The 20464-nt window shown below is 37.0% G+C and overlaps 1 protein-coding gene across 33 annotated transcripts in view; it reads left to right on the forward strand.

The window, feature by feature from the left end:
• The window catches only part of GPHN (gephyrin), a 431232-nt gene that overhangs the window by 380282 nt on the left and 30486 nt on the right, over nt 1-20464 (forward strand). For all 33 annotated transcript variants that reach the window (XM_074327330.2, XM_074327331.2, XM_074327333.2 and 30 more), the window contains 2 exons: nt 415-536; nt 17958-18045. In XM_074327330.2, coding sequence (XP_074183431.1) covers nt 415-536; nt 17958-18045 — 210 coding nt within the window. The remainder of the gene's footprint in view (nt 1-414; nt 537-17957; nt 18046-20464) is intronic.

Below are 20464 nucleotides of genomic sequence, written 5' to 3' on the forward strand. Positions count from 1 at the left end.
GTCACATACAAGTAGTCTCTACCTCAGATATTCTCAATGAAAGGCAAATTGGAAAATAATATTAGGAGTTAAAATCAAAGTTGTTTTATTTAGTTTGCCCCAGTAAGCAAGCCCTGGGAAGGCCAGCATCTCCAGAGAACTATTGTCAAATCGTAACCAAAGCTGGTGTGATATTTGGCCTGCTGTTTAGTAAACATTTTAATTGCTGGAGGACCATTTTCTCATTCTCTGATACTTTCAGTATTTATTCAAAGACCCTTTGAGCATATATCTTCTACATGCCAAATACTCTTGTAGTTGCTAGATATGCTAAACTCTGTTTCCTAGATCTATTTTTTTTTCCATTAACAATAGACAACATTATTCTAAGAGAATAATTTGTGGTGGTTTTTTTTTTTTTTTTTGGCTTTGTAGCTGCTAAATCCTGAAGATGACCTCTTACCAGGAAAGATTCGAGACAGCAATCGTTCAACCCTCTTAGCCACAATTCAGGAACATGGTTACCCCACAATCAACTTGGGAATTGTGGGAGATAAGTAAGTACTGGATTTTATTTTGAAGTTGTTATTGTACAAATACGAATTTGTAGAATACTAACCAGGTGGGATTGTTGTTAAATAGACAGAAATTAAATACCATAATTTTCACTTATTTTATTCTTCAGAAGCCACAGAATTTTGGAGATATCTATGTTCTTTAGGGACAGACATTTTTCTGGAATGCCTATTACAACATGAGAAGTATTTTTGTCTCCTATGGATATGTTACGTTTACAGGGATCTTTTTTATACTGTTGGCTTTATCCTACTGCAACTAATGGCAATGGTGTTCTATTCCTATTCACACTTTTACTTATTTCAAGACAACCAGGGAAGACGTGGGTGAGAAGAATAAGTAAGAGAGAATGTCACATCAGCATTAATCAGCCCAATCAGCACTGACTGATTCTTGAAGATTAAGTACAATTGTTTTCCAGGACTTCTGTATTTATTTTTGTGTCCTTATAACCTGTTTCTCCAGGCTTCACCCACTTGTAAGTTCAGAGGGAAGTTCATTGACTATAATTGCCCATTTCTAAGAGCATATTTACTAAACTAGCACAACCCTCTGCTAAATTCCCCAAGTATTTCTGTGAATCTGCAGCTGTGTCTCACATGTGATCAAAAGCAAGTCTGCTCTTTCTGAGAATCCCACTCCATGTCACACCGCTGCTCAGACATCTTTCTCCAGGCACGATTTCCAATTCACCAGAGGTGTGCCTGCTTTTAGTGATACAGAAACATCGGCCTGGTGGAGACAAATCTGATAACACGGTGGATAATGTGATGTATCTGTCACCCATAATCTCCCTTCTCATTTGTCGCTGAGTAAAGCTCATTATACCTTGACCTTTCTTCCCTTAAGATGAGTGCTTTCCCAGGACAGGCTCTGCCCTCCCATTCACCAGGTATGCTCTCACACTGTTAACCCCAGCTTAGGCTCAAACTGGACATAACACAGTCCAAAACTTGGACACAGCATCTCGCCAGTACCCTGAAAGGTAGTGGCTTTTATGTCATCTCACCTTTTAAAGTTCTCTTCTTTCCTCCTGACTTTTTTTCTTTCTTTGAGTACATTAGAGTAGAGGCTGTTAGACATATTTTCAAACGTCATTGTTTTTAAATTCTTCACCACTTGTATTTACCTGAATGTTTAGTTCTTGAGAAGTCCAAAGCTAAGTAACCAGCCAACATAGAACCAATGCTAGTGAAGCCAGTGTCACAGGTTACCTGATATCACCCTGACTTAGGCTTCCTAGCCCAGATAAGGAAGTAGAAAGAACCCACTGAAGATAAAAGAGGGGGAATAATATTTTAATTTGGACCTGACCAGGTCCAAATTAAACTTCAAGCACCTAAAAACTATGCTGATGCAGATACACCTTTAAAGAAGACAAAAGTTAACTTCTGAGAAGAGATAGGATAAATCCAAGAGTTCCAAAAACATGGAGCAGGCTTGAAACTCTAGAAAACAAACTCAGTAGATTGTTCAGGGTTTGTTTCCTACCCACCACTGTCTAGCCTGGCCTCCAAGTGCATCAAAGAGCCCTAAAGACTAGTATAAAATAAAAGGAACTTCTTTTTTTTCTTCTTTGTCATTTTTAACTGTAAACTGTTCTGGAGTGTAATTCTTTTCGTTTTCTCCTCTTGTTGTATTTTTGTATATTAAAAAAAAAAGGTTACTTTATAAACTGCTATATATGCTGCCATTACCTTACTATAAAGGCCAAACACCATTGAAAGGCTCATGTTGATATGCTAATATTTAATTGTCTGGGGCCCACACTGTTAATTTGTGGTAGACATTTCCTAACAATATAGACATTACATGGAATTCCAAATGTATCTTGAAAACAGCACATAAAGAACAACAAAACTATAAGCAAGATATGGGCAATTCTGAGACTATACAAATCTCCAGTGTATATACTTTTCTCAGATTGAAATACCTTACGTGAAACTGAGAACAGCTTTTTAAAATATGATTGATGCAAATCTAGACTTTCTCAGTCTTAGAGTGCTCTATTGAAGAGGCCCAGAGTAATGGGTGAGAACGCAGGGTGGAATGTGGGAGGAAAGAATTTATAACTGTCCTAATGGAAATCTGTGCTGGGAGTTTAGCAAAAGAAACAAGGTACATTTAATCTTCAGGCCTATGAAGGTTGCCTCCCTCTTCATTCTTCTCTTTCCTATGTAGCCGTTTACTAAAGAAAGCAGATGTTGTTATACAGAAGCCTCTATGTGAGGCTCTCCAGGGAAACAAGCAGGGTCATGGGAGAAACTACCCTGGGTTTAAAGTAGAGAGAGAAATAGCTCAAGAATGTCAGCAAGCACAGAGCCCTTTACTCAGCTATGACAGATGAGAGTAGGGAGTAACAGCTCTATTCTTGTATTTTAAAAAAAGAGGCCTGAGTCTGGTTTTTAAGTTCTGTATGATTCTACTTCTCAGCTCTTATTCTTAGCACCAACCATAATTTTAACAATGTTAAAATTGAAGAGTAAGACTCTGTAACATACTTGGATTGAATTTTGCTTTTGCTTATTGTACATTTTATTTAAAAAGAGGGTACAGTGAAGATTTTAAAAGTATTCATTTTAAATAATATTATGTGTACCTTAAAATAACATTCCCTGACACATATTTTCTCACATTGTGTGGAGAACAATACTTTGGGTTTCCTAGTGTTTTCCTTTAAAAAGACAAATTCTGAAGCCCAGAGATGTTAAGTGAATTTGTCCAGCATTATACAAGTTACTGGCAGAGGTGTAAATAGAACCTAAGTTTAAGTCCACAATTCTCTGCTATCATGATGAAGACAAGATAATAAATATAAATATGTCAGAAGAGTAGCATCATATTGACTGGAGTGGTCAGAGTTTTATAAAGGTGCAATTTTAGCTAGAACATGAATGATGAATAGTTTATACAGGATCAGACAGTTAAGTTCGTGAACTCATCCTAGAAAAAGTGCTCCATACCTCATTGCTGAATATCACTACAGTCACCTTTGAGGTACTCCCCTTGGGAAACTATGCACCGATGCCAGCACCTAGTGCACCCTTCAAAGCAATTTTGGAACTCTTTTTCTGGAACGGCCATCAGAGCTGTCATCATATTAAACTTGATGTCCTGAATGTCATCAAAATGTCTTCCTTTCAATATTTCCTTTGTCTTCGGGTAAAGAAAGAAGTCACTGGGGGCCAGGTCAGGTGAGTACGGAGGGTGTTCCAACACAGTTATTTATTTACTGGCTAAAAACTCCCTCACAGACCTTGCCGTGTGAGCTGGTGCATTGTTGTGAGGCAAGAGCCATGAATTGTTGGCGAAAAGTTCAGTTTGTCTAACTTTTTTACGCAGTGTTTTCAGCACTTCCAAATAGTAAACTTGGTTAACTGTTTGTCCATTTGATACAAATTCATAATGAATAATCCCTCCGATATTAAAAAAAGTTAGCAACATCATTGCAACAAGTTTGCGAACTTAATTGTCACACCTCATATAGTTAGAAAAAGAGTGTGTTAAGTAGAAAACATAGAAACAAAAAAAATAAAGAAAGAAAGAAGCAGAAAATAAAATAAAGAAGTAGAAATGAACAGCCACTCAGGTCAGTCCAGACTGATTAGAACGGGAGGTAAAGAGGATAATGGAGGTAAAGTCCCTAGAAATTGAGGTCAGATTTTTTGAAAGGCTTTGCAACCCAGGCAGATCTACCCAATTTAGTTATATTTGGAGCTTTTCCCCGCCAGCAGAATTGACATAAAAAATAATTATGTTGGAGAGATAATTTGACCAAGGTATATCACATGGGCTAAAATTGGAGATGGACTAGAAATAAGAACAATACAATTTGTTTATTCATTGTTCAGTCAGGAAGTATTGTGTACCTGTGTAAATCACCTAGAGATCTTATTTAAAATGATGATTCTGATTCAGCAAATCAGGTGGGCCAAGATTTTGCATTTCCTACAAGTTTCCAAGGATGCCAAGCTGCTGATCCATGGATCACAGAAAGTAACTAGGATACAGTAAATTTAATAATGCATCTCCTAGGAATTTTAAGCCAAGGGCTATTGAAGATACAAAGCTAAAACATATAGATCTTGCCCTTGAAATTACATCTGCTAGAAATGTACTATAAATTACAGTCTAGTAATAAAACTGTTTTAGAAAGTTCCAGAGCTCAGATTTGCAAGTAGAATTAAAAAGAATGAGATTAAATCAAAGACACTGTGAAAGCTATTACATAGAACAGAAGATTGTTGCAGGGTGCTCATAAGTCTTTAGCAGCAGGAAATGCTTGTTACAAATAAACTATTTACAATTTAAAAAAACAAACAATAAAACAGAGGAATGTCAATGTGATTAATCAAATAAAATCCCTGCAAACCCCAACTATTAGGTCTCTCTACCATGAAAATGCAATACACCATTTCTATTTCTTCATGCATCATTTGTAGTTTATCCTTTGTTGGCTTTTATAGCTCCTCTTCCTATGCTCATACCCTAAATGTAGGTGTCCCCATGTAGGTGTCCTCACCCTTGAACTTCTAATTCCTTATGCTAATGGCTCCCAAACCTTATCTCTGTTTTGAGTTCCATGACTAGATCCACCTGCATACAAGGTGCATCTTCTTTCATTTTAGTAGGCACTGCAAACTCAGCATGTCCAAAATTAAATTCATCATTTCCCACCTCTCTCACTGCCCTTCCCCACCATCTTCCATTTCCTTTCGTTATGTATCTCAGTGACTGCTACCACCATCCACCATCTAGGCAGTGACCCAAGCCAGAAGAAGCCTGAATGGAAGTCATCATATGTCCTACCTTTCACTCACCCCTATATTTAAAGCCTATAGATTTTCCATCCTCAGTATTTCTGCATTCCCATCTCTTCATCCTTACCATCCTTGCTTAGTTGGGAGCTCCATTTATTTTTTATCTGAATATATGAGCCAGCTTCTTAGCTCATCTCCCTGCTTCAAGTCTTGTTCCCCTCTTAACTCACCCTTATTCTGCTACCAATATGATCTTTCTAAGGTGCAAATTATATACCTGTGACAGAATTGAGGTTTTATTATATATGGCTAGGCATACTATAATAATTCAATAAACTTTTATAAAGGGTTATGCTATGTCAGGCATTGTACCAGTCTTCGGTACTACAGAAATGAATAAAATAGTTATTATTCAGTTCTATTCCACTCCTCTGTTTCCTCCGCACCCAATCCATATCCATTTTCTCCAGCCTCCCCACTACAAACATGTCAGTCTTTACCTAGGAAGAGACACTAATCTTTACTGAGTACCCAGTATATTATATGTGTAGCACTATACTACATTCTTTCACTGGCTTATCTTATTTAAGCTTCAGTGAACAACAGAGCCATGTAAGTCTTTCATCCACATTTTGTAGATAATAATACTGAAGCTCAAAAAAATTAAATAGCCTGTTCAGAGTCATGCAACTAGTAAAGGCAGAGTTAAGAATTCCACTCCAGGCCTGTCTAACTCCAGGGTCCTTTCTCCTTTTGTTCTACCTTGCTGCTCTTTCAACTGGGGTTAGCACCCATAATTCATTAATACTAAGGTTAATAAACTAAATAGGTTTTATCCATTTAAATAAGTTAAACCCCTAAGTAAGTAGTAGCTGTGAACATTTCAAAAACCATAGAGGATAACTTAGTTTAAATTTTTGAATTAAATATTGACTGTGTATATGTAAATTAATTATAAGGACTTGAGTTGCAAAATAGGAGCTCTTTATGTGATATACAGTGGGCAAAAATGGCATGATGCTTTATCATAAGTTTTCTTTCCAGATTCCTAAATAATGTTTTTATTCACTGTAAAATACACAACTCGCCCTTCCATAAAGAGAAAAGCCCCTTTCCTTATATAATCTCTTCCTTTACTTTTCCTCCCACAATAGCTGGGGCTGCTTTTGCAGCATTTATTACCTTTGGATAATTTTTTATATCAAGTTCATAGTGTCTTCTATGGGGGAAGAGGGGAGGGAGAGAAAGAGAAGGAAAAGAGAGCAGGCACACAATGTAAATATATGATAATTTGGTAGTCAGACCTACATTCATTCAACTTACAAATGACCCCAATTCACAAATGGCTACTTCTAATCTTACCTTTCCCCTATTCACTATCTAACTTCCTCTGACACTACTTTAAGAGAAAGGAAGGGAGAATAAGGTTTTTGAGAAATGAAAGGGGAGAAAAAGCCATCAACAGCAAGGGGACAGTTAATCTCCTTGTTCCCTCCAGATCCAGCCTATTTAGGAGATGTGTGTTATTAAGTCCAAATATCCTCCATACTGGTTTAAATGTATTCTGTTCACTTTGCTAAGTGTAAGTAAATGATGAACATCTTTATAACTAAATCTTAGCATATACCCACAATTATTTGAGTGTTTTTAAATGTTTATTTTATTCATGTTATAATCATTGTTGAGTATCTGCAATATGCAAAGTTATGTTGATAGGAGGGGTATAAATAATAAATAAAACAACTGCTGTCCTCAACTGCTGGTAGGCATATAAAACAAGTTATTCATGGTTTAATTCTCAGCAGTTAGAACAGTGCCAGCACATGGTAGCTACTCAGTAAATGCCAGGAAGTATCAGGAAAGGAAAGGGGTGAATACTGAGTATGGCCTAAATATGACACTAGTCAAGCCTAGAGGTTTCAAATTGGCACAAATTAGTGTGAGTTTACAGGGATAGACTACCTTTAAGCTTCATCCTATTTCTACCTTGAGTCTGGGTCCATAGATGTCCTAGTTTTCTTTTCCCCATGCTGGTGCAATAACCTGTTAGCCGCCTTTTGTCCTCCTAAAGAAGCAGAAGCTACTGTTTCCCAGCTGTAGGGAAAGAGTCTAAGACACATGAGGACATTTTGGTAGGTAAATAAGTACAGAAAATTATGTGTGCCAACCAAGACAATTGTGGCCAGGCTTGGTTAAGATATTGTTCATTTGGGCACATATGTGGTTCTCTGTTTTAGCATTTTTTCCCTCAGTTTCCTGATAATATTTCTTAGAGAAATTGCTATTTTGTGTAGTCTAACCAGGGTGGAAAAAGAATTTGTTCATATTGAACTAGGGTGTTTACTTTCTCACCAGACTATAAGTCCATGAAATCTAGGACAAGGTGTGTCTTGGTAACTAGATCCATAGCACTTAGTAGGAGTACATCTCCTGCCATCTTGTCCTGTATCACCCTCTCTTTCCATAGCACTTAGTAGGAGTACATCTCCTGCCATCTTGTCCTGTATCACCCTCTCTTTCCATTGAACTTAAAACTTCCAACTGTGTGATTGTCCAGAAGAATCTTACACGGTCCCTTAAAGTTAATCCAAAAACCTTAGCCATAGGAGCAGACCAGAAAGTATAGCACTGACCACAGAATCGCATAGTCACTAAGACACATCCTCATAAAAGGTAGTATAAAGCATTACAACTGGGATGATTCATTTTATATTTCTGAAGAAAAAGATAAAATGGGGGCAGGGGCAGAATGCCAAATGGATTTAGAAAGCTTCTAATTTAAGAAGTTAGGGAGCTGTTCCCTCAGGCTTAAATAGATGATCTTATACTTTTATCTCTTGACTATATTAATAACAAGCAGTAATCATGATCCAAATACACAAGAACCCACTTGGGGAAATTTTTTAAAATAAAATTCAGCATTAATTGAATTTATATCATTCCTGAAACTGATTTTAACTATTGAACTGTTCACACTTCTACCCCAGCTTTAAAACAGCTTGGTAATACAGCTTTCAGACTGCTGACTTGGACCTCCTAGCCTGTCAAGGCCTAAAGGGCTGGGAAATTCCCATAATTAAAGAAAGGGTTCCCGTTCTGGAAAAGTGCCATCACAGAAGCCTGCCGTACTCCAGTCATGCTGAGCTTGCTTGGCTCTGTCGTAAATGGTGTTTGGATTTGAATTGCCTGCTCCTGCTGCTGCCAATTTGTGAAGCTGCCTCTTCACATTAAAGCATGAACAGAAGGGGAATAAGCACTGAGATAGCAAATTGGATTTTTATAAAACTGACACATTTAGCAGGAATTATCAAGATAGAGTTAACAGTACCGTGATTGTTTGGGCAAAGCCCAGTGCCTTACATCTTACAATTTGTGAACAAAACATATCCTAACGTCCTATTGCTTATCTAATGTTCTAAAAGTGGAAATTTCTAATTATCAGGGAGAATGTGGTCTGAATTTAATGGGTTCTTGTCATCTTTCTAAACTCCCTGCTTCCCTTTCTTTGCTTAAAATGCCAAGTAGTATTTTTCAAATCAACATAGTAGATTTACTTTCTGATCATTTATCAGCAGAGGTCTCTCATTTTCTTTTGATTAAGCAAAAATATTCTTTCTACTTTAACAAACGTGTTGAATGACAAGATTCTTTCCACTCTCAGTGACAGACCTTTTTAGTGGCTATACAGTTGACTTTCTTAATCCTTAAGAGTTGATGCTATTGATTCTTCTAAGAATAACCTCCAGGTTTTACTGTACTTTTACAAATTGTTTTTTACTGCCCCCATAAAACATAATATTTTCCAGAAAGCCTTTCCGAATTATCCCAAATCAATTTTTATCATTATGCCCCACTCAACATTTGTATTATTTTTCCTTATATGCATTTTTACTTTAATTAATATATTTGAATTCAATCAATGATATTAATTCCGTTGCTTATTTCACTCATTTTCCTAAAATTTTGCCATATGTTTTCTGCACTACCTGTGAACTTAAGGGCAGAGACCATGCTTTCTCCGTCTTGATGTGACTCCATGGTGCCTGAATACCCAGTGGGACTGAAGAAGGACTGAGTGATGGCTATATGTAGTATGTAGTCTGATTCCACACGTGAAGTAGACACAAGAAAATATTTATAGCTGAGGAATTTATCTTTGACCTCTGACGAAGTTAGGATATGTCCTGAACTACTGTTATCTTGGTATAATCAATTGCCATTATTCCTTAATTTCCATTCCAGAATTTGTTCTCACTCTCTCACTGTCATCTTCACTCATCTTAAAATGATACAGCTCACAGTTGGTGTAACAGATGCAACAGGAAACTAATTAGCAGTTGTTGTCCATCTGTGTGTTTGTAGTAAATATTTTAAAATAAAACTGCATTTGCATTCTGAATGCTGTGTCTGAGATACATAAAATCTAAACCTGGGTAGAGACTCTGTCTCGGTTTTGAATTTTATAGTAGACTTCATGGTAAAGCAAAAAAAAAAAAAAAAAAATATATATATATATATATATATATATATATATATATATTCCAGAATCAGGATTCTAGTAATTTAAGGCAGATACAGATTCTGAAAAGCAAAAAAGCCTGAACTGAAAGTGGGTCCCCAAAGCCCACTGAAATCTGAAAAGAGTAACAGTCAAAAGACATCATTGACATATTCTTCCTTCACAGAAACTGATCAGTACATGAAGTTTTGAGCAAGCCACATTCATTCTCAGATTTATTTTGAGATGTACTTCTACTTCCTCTTTTATTTGCCTTTCTTTTAAGTTTAAGCTTCTTTAGCATCTGATTAAGTTAGAACTCTACAGAGAGTGTTGTCATTATTACTGGCAGTCATCTCCCAGGTTAAAGATGAATGTCATAGCTTTGGGAAGAAAAAAATGATTGTATTTTTTTCACTCAACTCAAATAGTCGAATGTTTCTGATGTTAAAAAAAGTGAGAGGGTGAAAAGTATGCTCTACAAGATGAATATTATATTGCAGTGCTCAAATCAGTTTCTCCCTCTGTGCTTCAGTCTATATGTGAAGAGAAAAGAGTCATTATATTGATATAATTTTCAGTATTTCCATAGAATCACAATATCCTAGAATTGGAAGAACTTCTGATGTTAGCTAGTCTAATCTTTCACCATTGGAAATGTTAAAGAAAATGTCTAACAGCTAGCCATTAGGTTTTTGTGTGATGCTTTTAGTGAAAAGGATCTCTCTCGCCTCGTGAGGCAGCCCATTTTCTTGTTGGGTGGCTGTTATGATAAGGATGTTTTTCCATTACACTGAGCCGAAGTCTTTATCCCCGTCTCTTCCATTAGTCCTAATTCTGCCCTCTGGCGCAACACCAAATAAATTGACTCCCTCTTATACGTGACAACCTTTCAAAGAAAGTACTATTTATGATTATAGAAATGTTAAGTAGTATCTCCTCTTCCATCCAGAGACAGTGTTATTTGTCCATAATATCATTATAGTTATAATCATTGTACATCATTCATTCCCAAACCTGCTGTGGTGAGATTGAGTAGAGGCCAGGGTTCATTCAGCTCATTTATTGAGTGCCTGCAATGTGCAGGGATTTGGCAGGGCAATCAAGAAGCTTAGATAAAATGAAACCCTGTTTGTGAAAGTCATATATTATTATATCATTTTTATAAATTTGAATTTGATCACAGTTTGTTGCCTCTCTTTATACTTTTTAGTTCTTTTAACTTCAAATTCCACTTTGACATTAATATACCACTCCTACTTTTTTGCTTATTTACATTGCCTCCTGGTGTCTTTTTGCCCTACCTTTTACTCTCAGTCTTTCATCTTTAAGTGTATCCCTTGGTAATGACATTCAAGTGGGATTTGAGTTTAAAGAAAAAAAATCTCAATCTTGCATCTGCCTTAAATTACTGTAATCCTGATTCTGGCATAAAGTTCATTTTGTTTTACCATGAAGTTTGCTATAACTAACTCCCTTGATTTATTTTCCTTTATGTTTATGTTTATCTTAAACTTTATGGTTACTCTTCATACAGTTTTGTTACCTCTCCCTTGTCCTTTTTCCTATTGTTGGTTCGATCCAGATGCTACTTGTTCCCTTTTACCTCTTTATTATTTGGGAAGTTATGCCACCCCCACCCCCACCCCCATACTTTCCTTCCAATTTCTGATACTCATAATCAAATATACATTTTTCCACTCTTACATTTTTAAAAAGGTGCTAACTGTATTTCTCCTACAAGGCATTCCCATTTTTTCCATGCATCCCCTATACCAGCGAGATCTTTAGAATACTTTCACTTACCCCATCTCCTCCCACCCCATCCACTTCTAGGTAGGATTGCTACAATTGTGCTCTTAATTCTAGACTATTATTAAGTTTTCTTTTGCAGTGTGTCTCTGCAACTTCTGGGGAAATCAATATTTAGTACATATATTATAATTCTTGGTTTATTTAATTATTTATCTAAATTGTAGATTTAGCTAATAGTTTTATAAATGTGTGTGTGTTTCATTAGTGTTTCCGCTCCTCTTTATCTTCCCCTCTCTTGAGATCTATGATTTGATTCATTTTTCTAGAACATTACTTGTTGATTTATTATCTGAATCTTTGTGTTTTCACAAATATCATTTTTCTATCCTGATGGGTGAATGCTGTCTGATTTGGGGGTTACAGACCTTTTTTCTGAAAGTATGTTGATGTTAATCTACTGTTTTATAGTTTTTGGCATTGTAGTTAAGAAGTCCAAAGCCAATATATTTTTTATTTATTAGTAAATCCAATCTTTCTGTCTGACAGCTTGTAAGATTTTCTCTTTATCCTTGAAATTACAAAATTTTACCAGGGCATTCTTAGGTATTTATATATTTTATCAATCTTCCTTGGAACTCAGTAAATCTTTTCAATCCCCAAGCCTGTCTTTTCAATTAAATGAAATTTTCCTCTATTTTCCCCTTCCTTTAGTTCATTTTTCTCCTTATGGAATTCCTACTGGTAAAATGTCAGTCTCTTGCTCTGTCCTTCAAGTTTCTTATTATTTCCCACATGACTTTAATCATTTTGTATTTTTGTACATTCCTGTGAGATATTTCTACCACTTGGTCTTCCAGGCCATTGATTGAGTTTTCAACAGGGATTATATTCACCTTCACTTTCAAATTTTAAAATTTGAAAAATCATGTTTTTTGTTTCAGAACATCCTTTTAATATTGTAAGTGAATTTCCATTAGTGCTTTAATTGGTTGTTGTTGTTGTTGTGTTGTTAAAATTTTATATTTCCCCAGCAGTTTTTTTCACTATGAGCTGTCCTAAATATTATGCTTATTCTTCCAAGCTCCAGTTGCTGGCTTCTTAGATTACTGGTGTTTTCCTTGCCTACTGAGACTTTATTTGTCCTCAGCCCTCAGGAAGCTGCTAGGGTACCGTGGACTTAATAGGAATAAAGTTATAGTAGAAAAAAGGATTACAAGTGGTAAAGGCACCAAGTCACAGCTCCTCAATTGGCAAAGCACCAAAGGCAAGCTGCCAGTCTTCTCTTGAATTACAGGGGATAAAAGCTTTTGTGCTTCCTGGACATTAATTGTAAAGGTTTGAGCTTTCCCAGCCTTCTAGGATGGGGCAGTCTTAGTAATTTTTAGGTAGACTTCTGGGTCAACTTAAAAATGATAATCTTTGTACTTAAACTGGATCCAAGTTAGCTGCAAGTGCTTTAAATCAGTGAGTATTAGAGATGGAAAGGACCTAGTCCACATGTTCTCATTTTACAAATAAGAATAATGAGGCCCCCAAAAATGATAGTTTTTCAGAGTCATCTCAGCAATAGAGACAAAATTAGATTCTAGACCTTGTGACACTTAGGCCTTCAATTAATGGTTCTATTTTCTGTTACCTAGTACTTAAATTTTTACCATTTAGTACTAAATCAACTCTCTTTCAGAATGCTTTCATATAATATTTGGCACTCTAAGAGAACAATGCATAGGTACTTGATAATTTCAATGAAAATGGATACAAAACATTAGTAAATCAAGATTGTTCATGCTATTACTCGATTTGTCTTTAAATAAATGGTTAATCAGCATCCAAATCTAATTAAAACTGTGGTTATTAATGAAGGTAGAATTAAATAATATTATAATACGCCTTTAGATCTGCTGCTGTTTCAGAAAAGGGATGCTATTCATATATATCTAGAAAGCTTTATCCTCTCTAGTGGCAATGGTGAAAAGAGATGTAAGATTTTAAAAGTACAAGTTGTTTTTAAATCATCATTATTTGGCATACACAAATATGATTTATATATTTAGATAATGATAAGCAGCTTGTATCTGAAGGTATACTATGTATAACTGTGTCTTTCAAAATGTGACTATTACCATAGTTTAAGAGTCGGGTTATCTTGAGCCTTTCACTACGTCCTGTGAACCTCCATGTCCTCTCTTGCCCTGTGCACCTCATAGAATTGAAAAATTAACACATAGGTGTGAGAGTATATTGTTCTTTTAAAACATGAGTGTTATTGTCATTAATTTTATTCTTAAATATCAACTGATCTTATATATAAGAAGTAATGTCATATATAAGGTCATATTATATAATATAAGCTCATATTATATGACAAGGTCAGATTATAATGTTTTATAGTTTTACTTTCCTTCTTTAAAGAAAACTGATAACTATAATCTATTTTCTTAAGAAAACTTAGAAAATCATGAATTGTTCTTATCCAACTATAATATTCATGATTTATAATCCTTTTTACCTATTCCTCTTATCATTATTCAGTGCAATCTCTTAGTCTTAGAAAGCAAACTCAGTTTTTATTTCTTAAAACTAAAAAAGTAAATATGAAGTAAATATGGGAAAATATTAGCATTTGTCAAATCTGAGAGATGGATACATTGGTGTATAATATGCTATTATCTTATGTTGGAAATATTTCATTATCTATTTGATGCTTTTGAACAAGGGTCCATTCTCCTGAGAATTTTCCTTGTATAACATGTCATATGCCTAAAAATACTAGACAGTCACTCTGATTAGGTCGTGGGATGGAGCAAACACTTAACAAGGAGCCAGAGCTTCTAGTCCTGGCTCTGCCTCTTACTGCTCTACCTGCCTTTAATTTACTACTTTACCTTTCTGGATATTACTTTCCTTTTCTGTAAAATGGGCATCGTCATAATAATAATGCCTGTTCTATCTACCTCACATATTGTACATTTGTAGTTATAACATTTGTTCCCTCACAATAGGGAAGTTAGGGATCCTCTGACTATTGTCATACATTGGTACCTGTCCCTTTTCTAAACCATGATCTCTCACTAGATCCCAGAGGCTAGAAATATGCAACAGAGTAGAATCAAAGAGAGGAACACAGGGAGATAGAGAAGGACAGGACCCAAAGAATGCACCCGCTGTTGTCCTGAATATAATGACCCCCAAAGACCTTTTCAACTTTGACATTCGGTGATTTTGTGAATCCACCAGAGTAGAAATTCTGTAGCATTGAGCATATTATTTGAAACAGGATAAATTATAATAAGGATTTAGTATTAAATCACTTTTAGTTTATTTCTGAAAACTAGAAATTTTCATGTGGAGAGTTGATGACTCTGTAGTTTTACAAAATTGCGGGGGGTGGGGGAAATGATCTCCCAGATAATATGAAAACAATGAATAAGAAAAGAGATCGCTGAAGAGCTCATGTATTTGCAATCATCAGCTAGCCTGTCCCAGGACCTTCATCCACCTACAGAGATGAATACCATGATGATGCGCATGTCACTGCTGCTTTGTTCCAGTGGCTTTACCGTAATCCTATAGAGTCAACATGTTACAAATTATGTAAGATTGGTGAAATTAGCTAATGTCTCTTTATACTAGCACAGATGTGTGTTTTGTAGATAATATTCATTGTCCATTCACCTGAACCACATTCCACATTGTCCCATGTATGTGATGTCTTTCCCATCTACTCCATAGGCCCGCCATTTGGCTCAGTTTAATGATAACATGGTCCAGCAAGGCAAGCGGCCTGGAACTCTGAGTATGCAGTGATCAGGACCCCATCACATGCATATCTTATAGTATTTCAACACAAAAGAATCATTTGGTAACTTTTTCCCTAAAGCAAAATGGAAAAGATTGGTAAAATACCTGTTCAGAATATTTAATTCAAAAATACTTTAAATACAACATTATTGAATATAATTCTTCTAAAATGTTTGCCCAACTAGTTTAACTTTGAATCCATGTCAGGTACTTTAGTAAAACTTTTTTATGTTTTACACATAAATCCTACCTTCGTTGAATCCTTTTTGGCTGCATAAGCAATTAACAGGATGACTTTAAAGAGTCCCTATGTTGGTAGGTTGAACCTCATGTGAGCCATTTTTCAAACTTTTACTTTTGTCTCTTCTTCTTGGGAACTCACTCCCCAGAGTCAAGCAACCCCAGTACACTCATGGACAGACCAGTGCTTGAGGAGAAAGAGAATTTTATCCAAATCCAGTAAGAGAACCTAATAGTAAATGATGCTATTCAGGCTGGAACCAGGCCTCGCTTGCTACTGAGCCATTTGGCCTTTACACATGTAGCTGTGTGAATGTATATGAGGCCTAGTCTATGGTTTTCTTCTGTGTTAATCATGGATATTCTCCTGAATGAAGACTGCCAAGCATGCTAAAGTTGGACTTTGCCAGGTTGTTAAGTGGGTTTGTATGATAAAAGTCTGTCAGTACCACAGCAATAACAATTAACCCTTCTTGAAACTTAGTTTGTACCAGGTACTAGTCCATAAACTGTTTCATATGTATTATGCCACTTAATTCTCATAACAACCCTATATTGTCCCTACTTTATAGATAGAAAACTGACTGACGTAAAGAGAAGTTAAGCAACTTGTCCAAAGTTCTACATCTAGCAAGTGTAGAAACAGAATTTAAACTCAGCAGCCTGACTCCAGAGTTCACACTCTTAATCTCTGTGCTAATACACCTCCCAACTAGCTTCTCTCTTAGAGCCTGTGAAGGTAGCCTCTCAGGTAAATCTCAAGTTCCTCGCATTACCTCTGTCACACCTGGATAAAAAGTGATGTTCTAGGTACAATTTTTTTTTTCTTTTTCTCCTTCTTCTTCTCCTCCTTTTCCTCCTGCTCCCTCCCCCTCCTCCCATCAAATAATGTAAAGGGACATGAATAAACTTCACTACCACAAGAGATTTGGGAGAACACATGCTATCTCATTGAAGCATCATTTGATATCAAGTTAACAAAAACCTCCTGATGCTAATTTAAGCTAAGGAGGGATTTATGGGACGATGTAGTGTTATCTCATGGAACCCAAGAGCCAAAATAGGCCTCAAGAGGAACTGAAAGCAAGGACTCGAAAACCAGAAGCTGTAATTGCTCCCTTTTTAGATGTACATGTTAAATATCCATGGGGAGAAAGGGAAGCACACCCCTTCCCTACAGAATAAGAAGTTCTCAGAAAACAAGGGTGTAGGCTGGACAAATATTCCTCAAAGGCACCTTTTCTGTATTCTATCATCTGAAGGGAAGTAAAAGTACAGTGCACATTGCCCAGTAGCTTTTAGGAATTTAAAATAGTAACTAAACAGCCCCTTTCAGCTACTGCCTGCCTTCCTGTCCCTCCATAAGCCCCGATGCCTTGCATTTTTTTTCTTACTTGATCAATCTCAAGTCAGGCGTTTGCAACCCTCTGACATCCAGAGGATAAGACCCTTGACTTTGCTCCATCTCGTCTTCCCAGGCCTTTGACTTGTGCAATCAAGGGGCCTGATGCACTTGTCTTTTTACTTGACTGTCAGGAATCTGCCTAGTTTCAGTCCCTAATTATCATCCTGTCCTTTACCCTCTCAGAATATTTCATACGGTCTCTGACGTCCTTCTTTTTTCTCTACCCTGTCTTTTCCCAATAAACACCTGCCACTTCCTCATATTTCTAGGGAACCCCCACACCCTTTTCCTATTAGATGCAATCCAAATTCTTGAGCATGAGGGCCCTCCAAAATCGTGTCTTACCCCACCTATCCCAGTTGTTGTAAGTCAAGTCCTTCACTCGACATAGTTCACAATGATCTAGAAACACCACAGGCTTCATCACAGGCTGGTCCTCTTGCTTACAAGGCCCTTTCCCATTCCTTTCCTCCTGTAATAATCCAGCCCATTTCTCAAGACCTAAGTAACGTAAGTCATATTCCCTCTAAAGAGTCTTATGTGATCTCTCCAGCACAGGGTGACCAACTGTCCCGATTTGTCTGGGATTTCCTAGGACATGTGACTTTCTATACTAAATCTGGGATATTCCTAGGCAAACCGGGATGGTTAGAAAGCCTACCAACACCTCACTGTTTCCCCTTGTTATGTTGCTTTGTTAGACAGAGCACAAAACCCTGTGGGAGTACTAATAGCCACTGCTTCCACACTTGCAATTCTTTCTCCATGGTAAGAGTTACGCTCCTGTTGGGCAGAGACCCTGTTGATTCCCACTTCATACAGAATGTAGTGCTGTACTCATGTTAATGCCTACTCAGTAAATAACGTGGTTTAGTGTTAAGTTGGCGCTATATCTAAGATCTTTTCCTAGTGTGTTAAAGTATTTGTTTTTATTTTCTTCCAGCCCAGATGACTTACTCAATGCCTTGAATGAGGGTATCAGTCGTGCTGATGTCATCATCACATCAGGGGGTGTGTCCATGGGGGAAAAGGTATGAAAAAATGGGGCTCATGAAAATGTATCCACTGCAATAATCTTGCATAGTTCATTAATTGTGACCTGGTAAACATCTGGTATCCACAACCAGACCTCCACAAAGCTGAAAATCTATGAGGCTTCAGAAATTTCTGGGCATTCTAAAAGGGATGCAGTGTGGGTAGATCAGAGAGCTTACCTCAAGAGCATCACAGAGAATCCCACAACTTGCAGAATGGTTTCGATCTGCCCCTGGAGATTTCTGGCTTTTTGCTCACTCAGCTTTACTACATTAGGACTTCCTTTATGTGTACTATTTACCCCTGCAGTAAAGCTCCAATCTCCTTTCGTCTACTTAAATTTAAATTTATTGATGACTCTCCCCACCACCACGTGTTCCAAACCTGGTAAAGAACCCTTAGCTCCCCACAAGGAAGAAAGAGGGGATTGGATATTCCTTTGCTCCTCTTGACAATAATCATAATCATAACCATGATGAAAATAAAATACAAACATATATAAATATATATAGGATTTTATAAGACTAACTCTTTTCATATGGTATATGCTTAGTCCTATAAAATCACAATTTGAATATCTCAGTATCAAGTTTATATATATTAATGAAATGTGTTTGTTCATGATGATTATTGGGTCCACTGAATAATGTTATAAAAGCAAAATATTCTTAACTACAATAACCAACCTTATGTCTTGGCTCAATAATATTTCAGGTCACAAAATGTTTTGCCAGGTTATAATCTCTTTCCATGTTTTCTTTTATCTCATATTAGTGACTGAACTGAAAATTATAAAAAGATTGTCTTAATAGCAGTTTTTGCTAAAACTAATATTTTGCAAGAGCTTGATGGGTTTTTAGCTAGATCTTATGTGGGTAATTGTTCTTGGTCCCTGCACTCTCTAGCTATAAAACTGCCTAAATTTATAACCTGACTCTTTGGGCAGTGAGCTCTTTGGCTCTGAGAACAAATGTCAGAATTCGGTAGCCTGAATAGAGAACGCCTGCCTCCCAATCACAATGTTAGTCTCAGTGTGTGTAAGAAGAGCACCTCAGTTGCTAAAACCATAGAAGGACAAGAGAGACTCTCAGTCCAAGACTGCCATCTCAAGTTACATCCAGGAGTGAAGGTATTAAAGTGTAGGCAGGTATTCTCCTTCCAGCAGGCAGATTGCTGGGTTAGTCTTCCCTCAGTCTCTTAGAAGTCTTTCATTCCAGGTGGAGCAAACCGCCACTGACCTCTCCTGAGATCACAGAGGCCAGGGGCTGAGGTCTGCAGTGTAGTGGATCCATAAGCAGTAATTGCAGCACATCTTTTCATTACCATCAGGCTGCCTGTGGCATTCTGAGTACCACAAGAGCAAACCCTGAAGTTAAGAGTACTTAAACGTTAATAATCCTATTTCCAGGAGTGTGTCATGTATCATTTATGTTGGATACTAATGAACTTAATTGTGGGACAATACCTAGTCATAGTTGGCAGACCTGAAGTTTGTCTTTTCTGATACTTCTAAAGAAGCAACAAGTTTGTAGCATGCATAGGCAATTGTGGCTCAGCTGTGGTGAGGACAGAACACCTCTCAAACTTAATCGTCTTTATTAGTGTTAACAGCGCTGTCATTCATCCTAGGGATTTGCTCCCAAGTAAACGGAGCCAATGTAGCAAAGCACATTGTTTTTCTTTATTTCACTCTCTGTGTGGTAAGAGAAACTAAATCTTAAAGTTACTAGGAAGGAGTTTTAGGAATTGGGCATCCCTTAGTATTCCAAATAGGAGCTAATAATTGTCCTTCCAACCTCCTTGAGTGGGAATGAGAGAAAGGGAACCAGGAAGAAAGAAACAAAGCATACATGCAGCAAACTCCTGCCAACCTGCAAGTTCTACTCCCGAAAAGAATTCCAGTGTACCTCAATAGCAGAAAGAAAGAAAAGCATAAGAGATAGAGCTCAAGGGCTGAGACTGGAAACCAGTCACTGGAAAGACAGGGACATCAAGGAAAGATCCAGAGCATTATGTAGCAGGCATGATGAATCTTAAGTGCAGAAACTCAAGTACGCAAGAAATTCACTTACTCGATTCAAATTAAATCCTACTATGAACTCCCATGCTACCGAAGTGGCAGGAAATTTTATTTAAGCCATTACTGGGGCTCACCCCCTCCAAGAATTATGCCAAAGGACTGGGAGGGACTTAAGAGGTAACAGACCATCAGGGAGACACAGCTGGTCACCAGTCTGTACTGGATACATCTAAAGTGTCCTTGTAGTACCATTAGATCTTCAGGCCTTTGCTCTTTGGGTTCTACTAGCAACTCAGAGAGCATGGGGACGCTGGGAGCCTGGGTGGGGGAAGGGGTCCCTGCTGTTTGTAGGACCCACAAACCTCTATCCTCTTCTCAGCCAAATAAAAATGACT

The sequence above is a fragment of the Rhinolophus sinicus genome, chromosome 3 (assembly GCF_057876585.1).
Source record: "Rhinolophus sinicus isolate RSI-liver-muscle chromosome 3, RSI-T2T, whole genome shotgun sequence".
In the NCBI taxonomy this organism is placed as follows: Eukaryota; Metazoa; Chordata; class Mammalia; order Chiroptera; family Rhinolophidae; genus Rhinolophus; species Rhinolophus sinicus.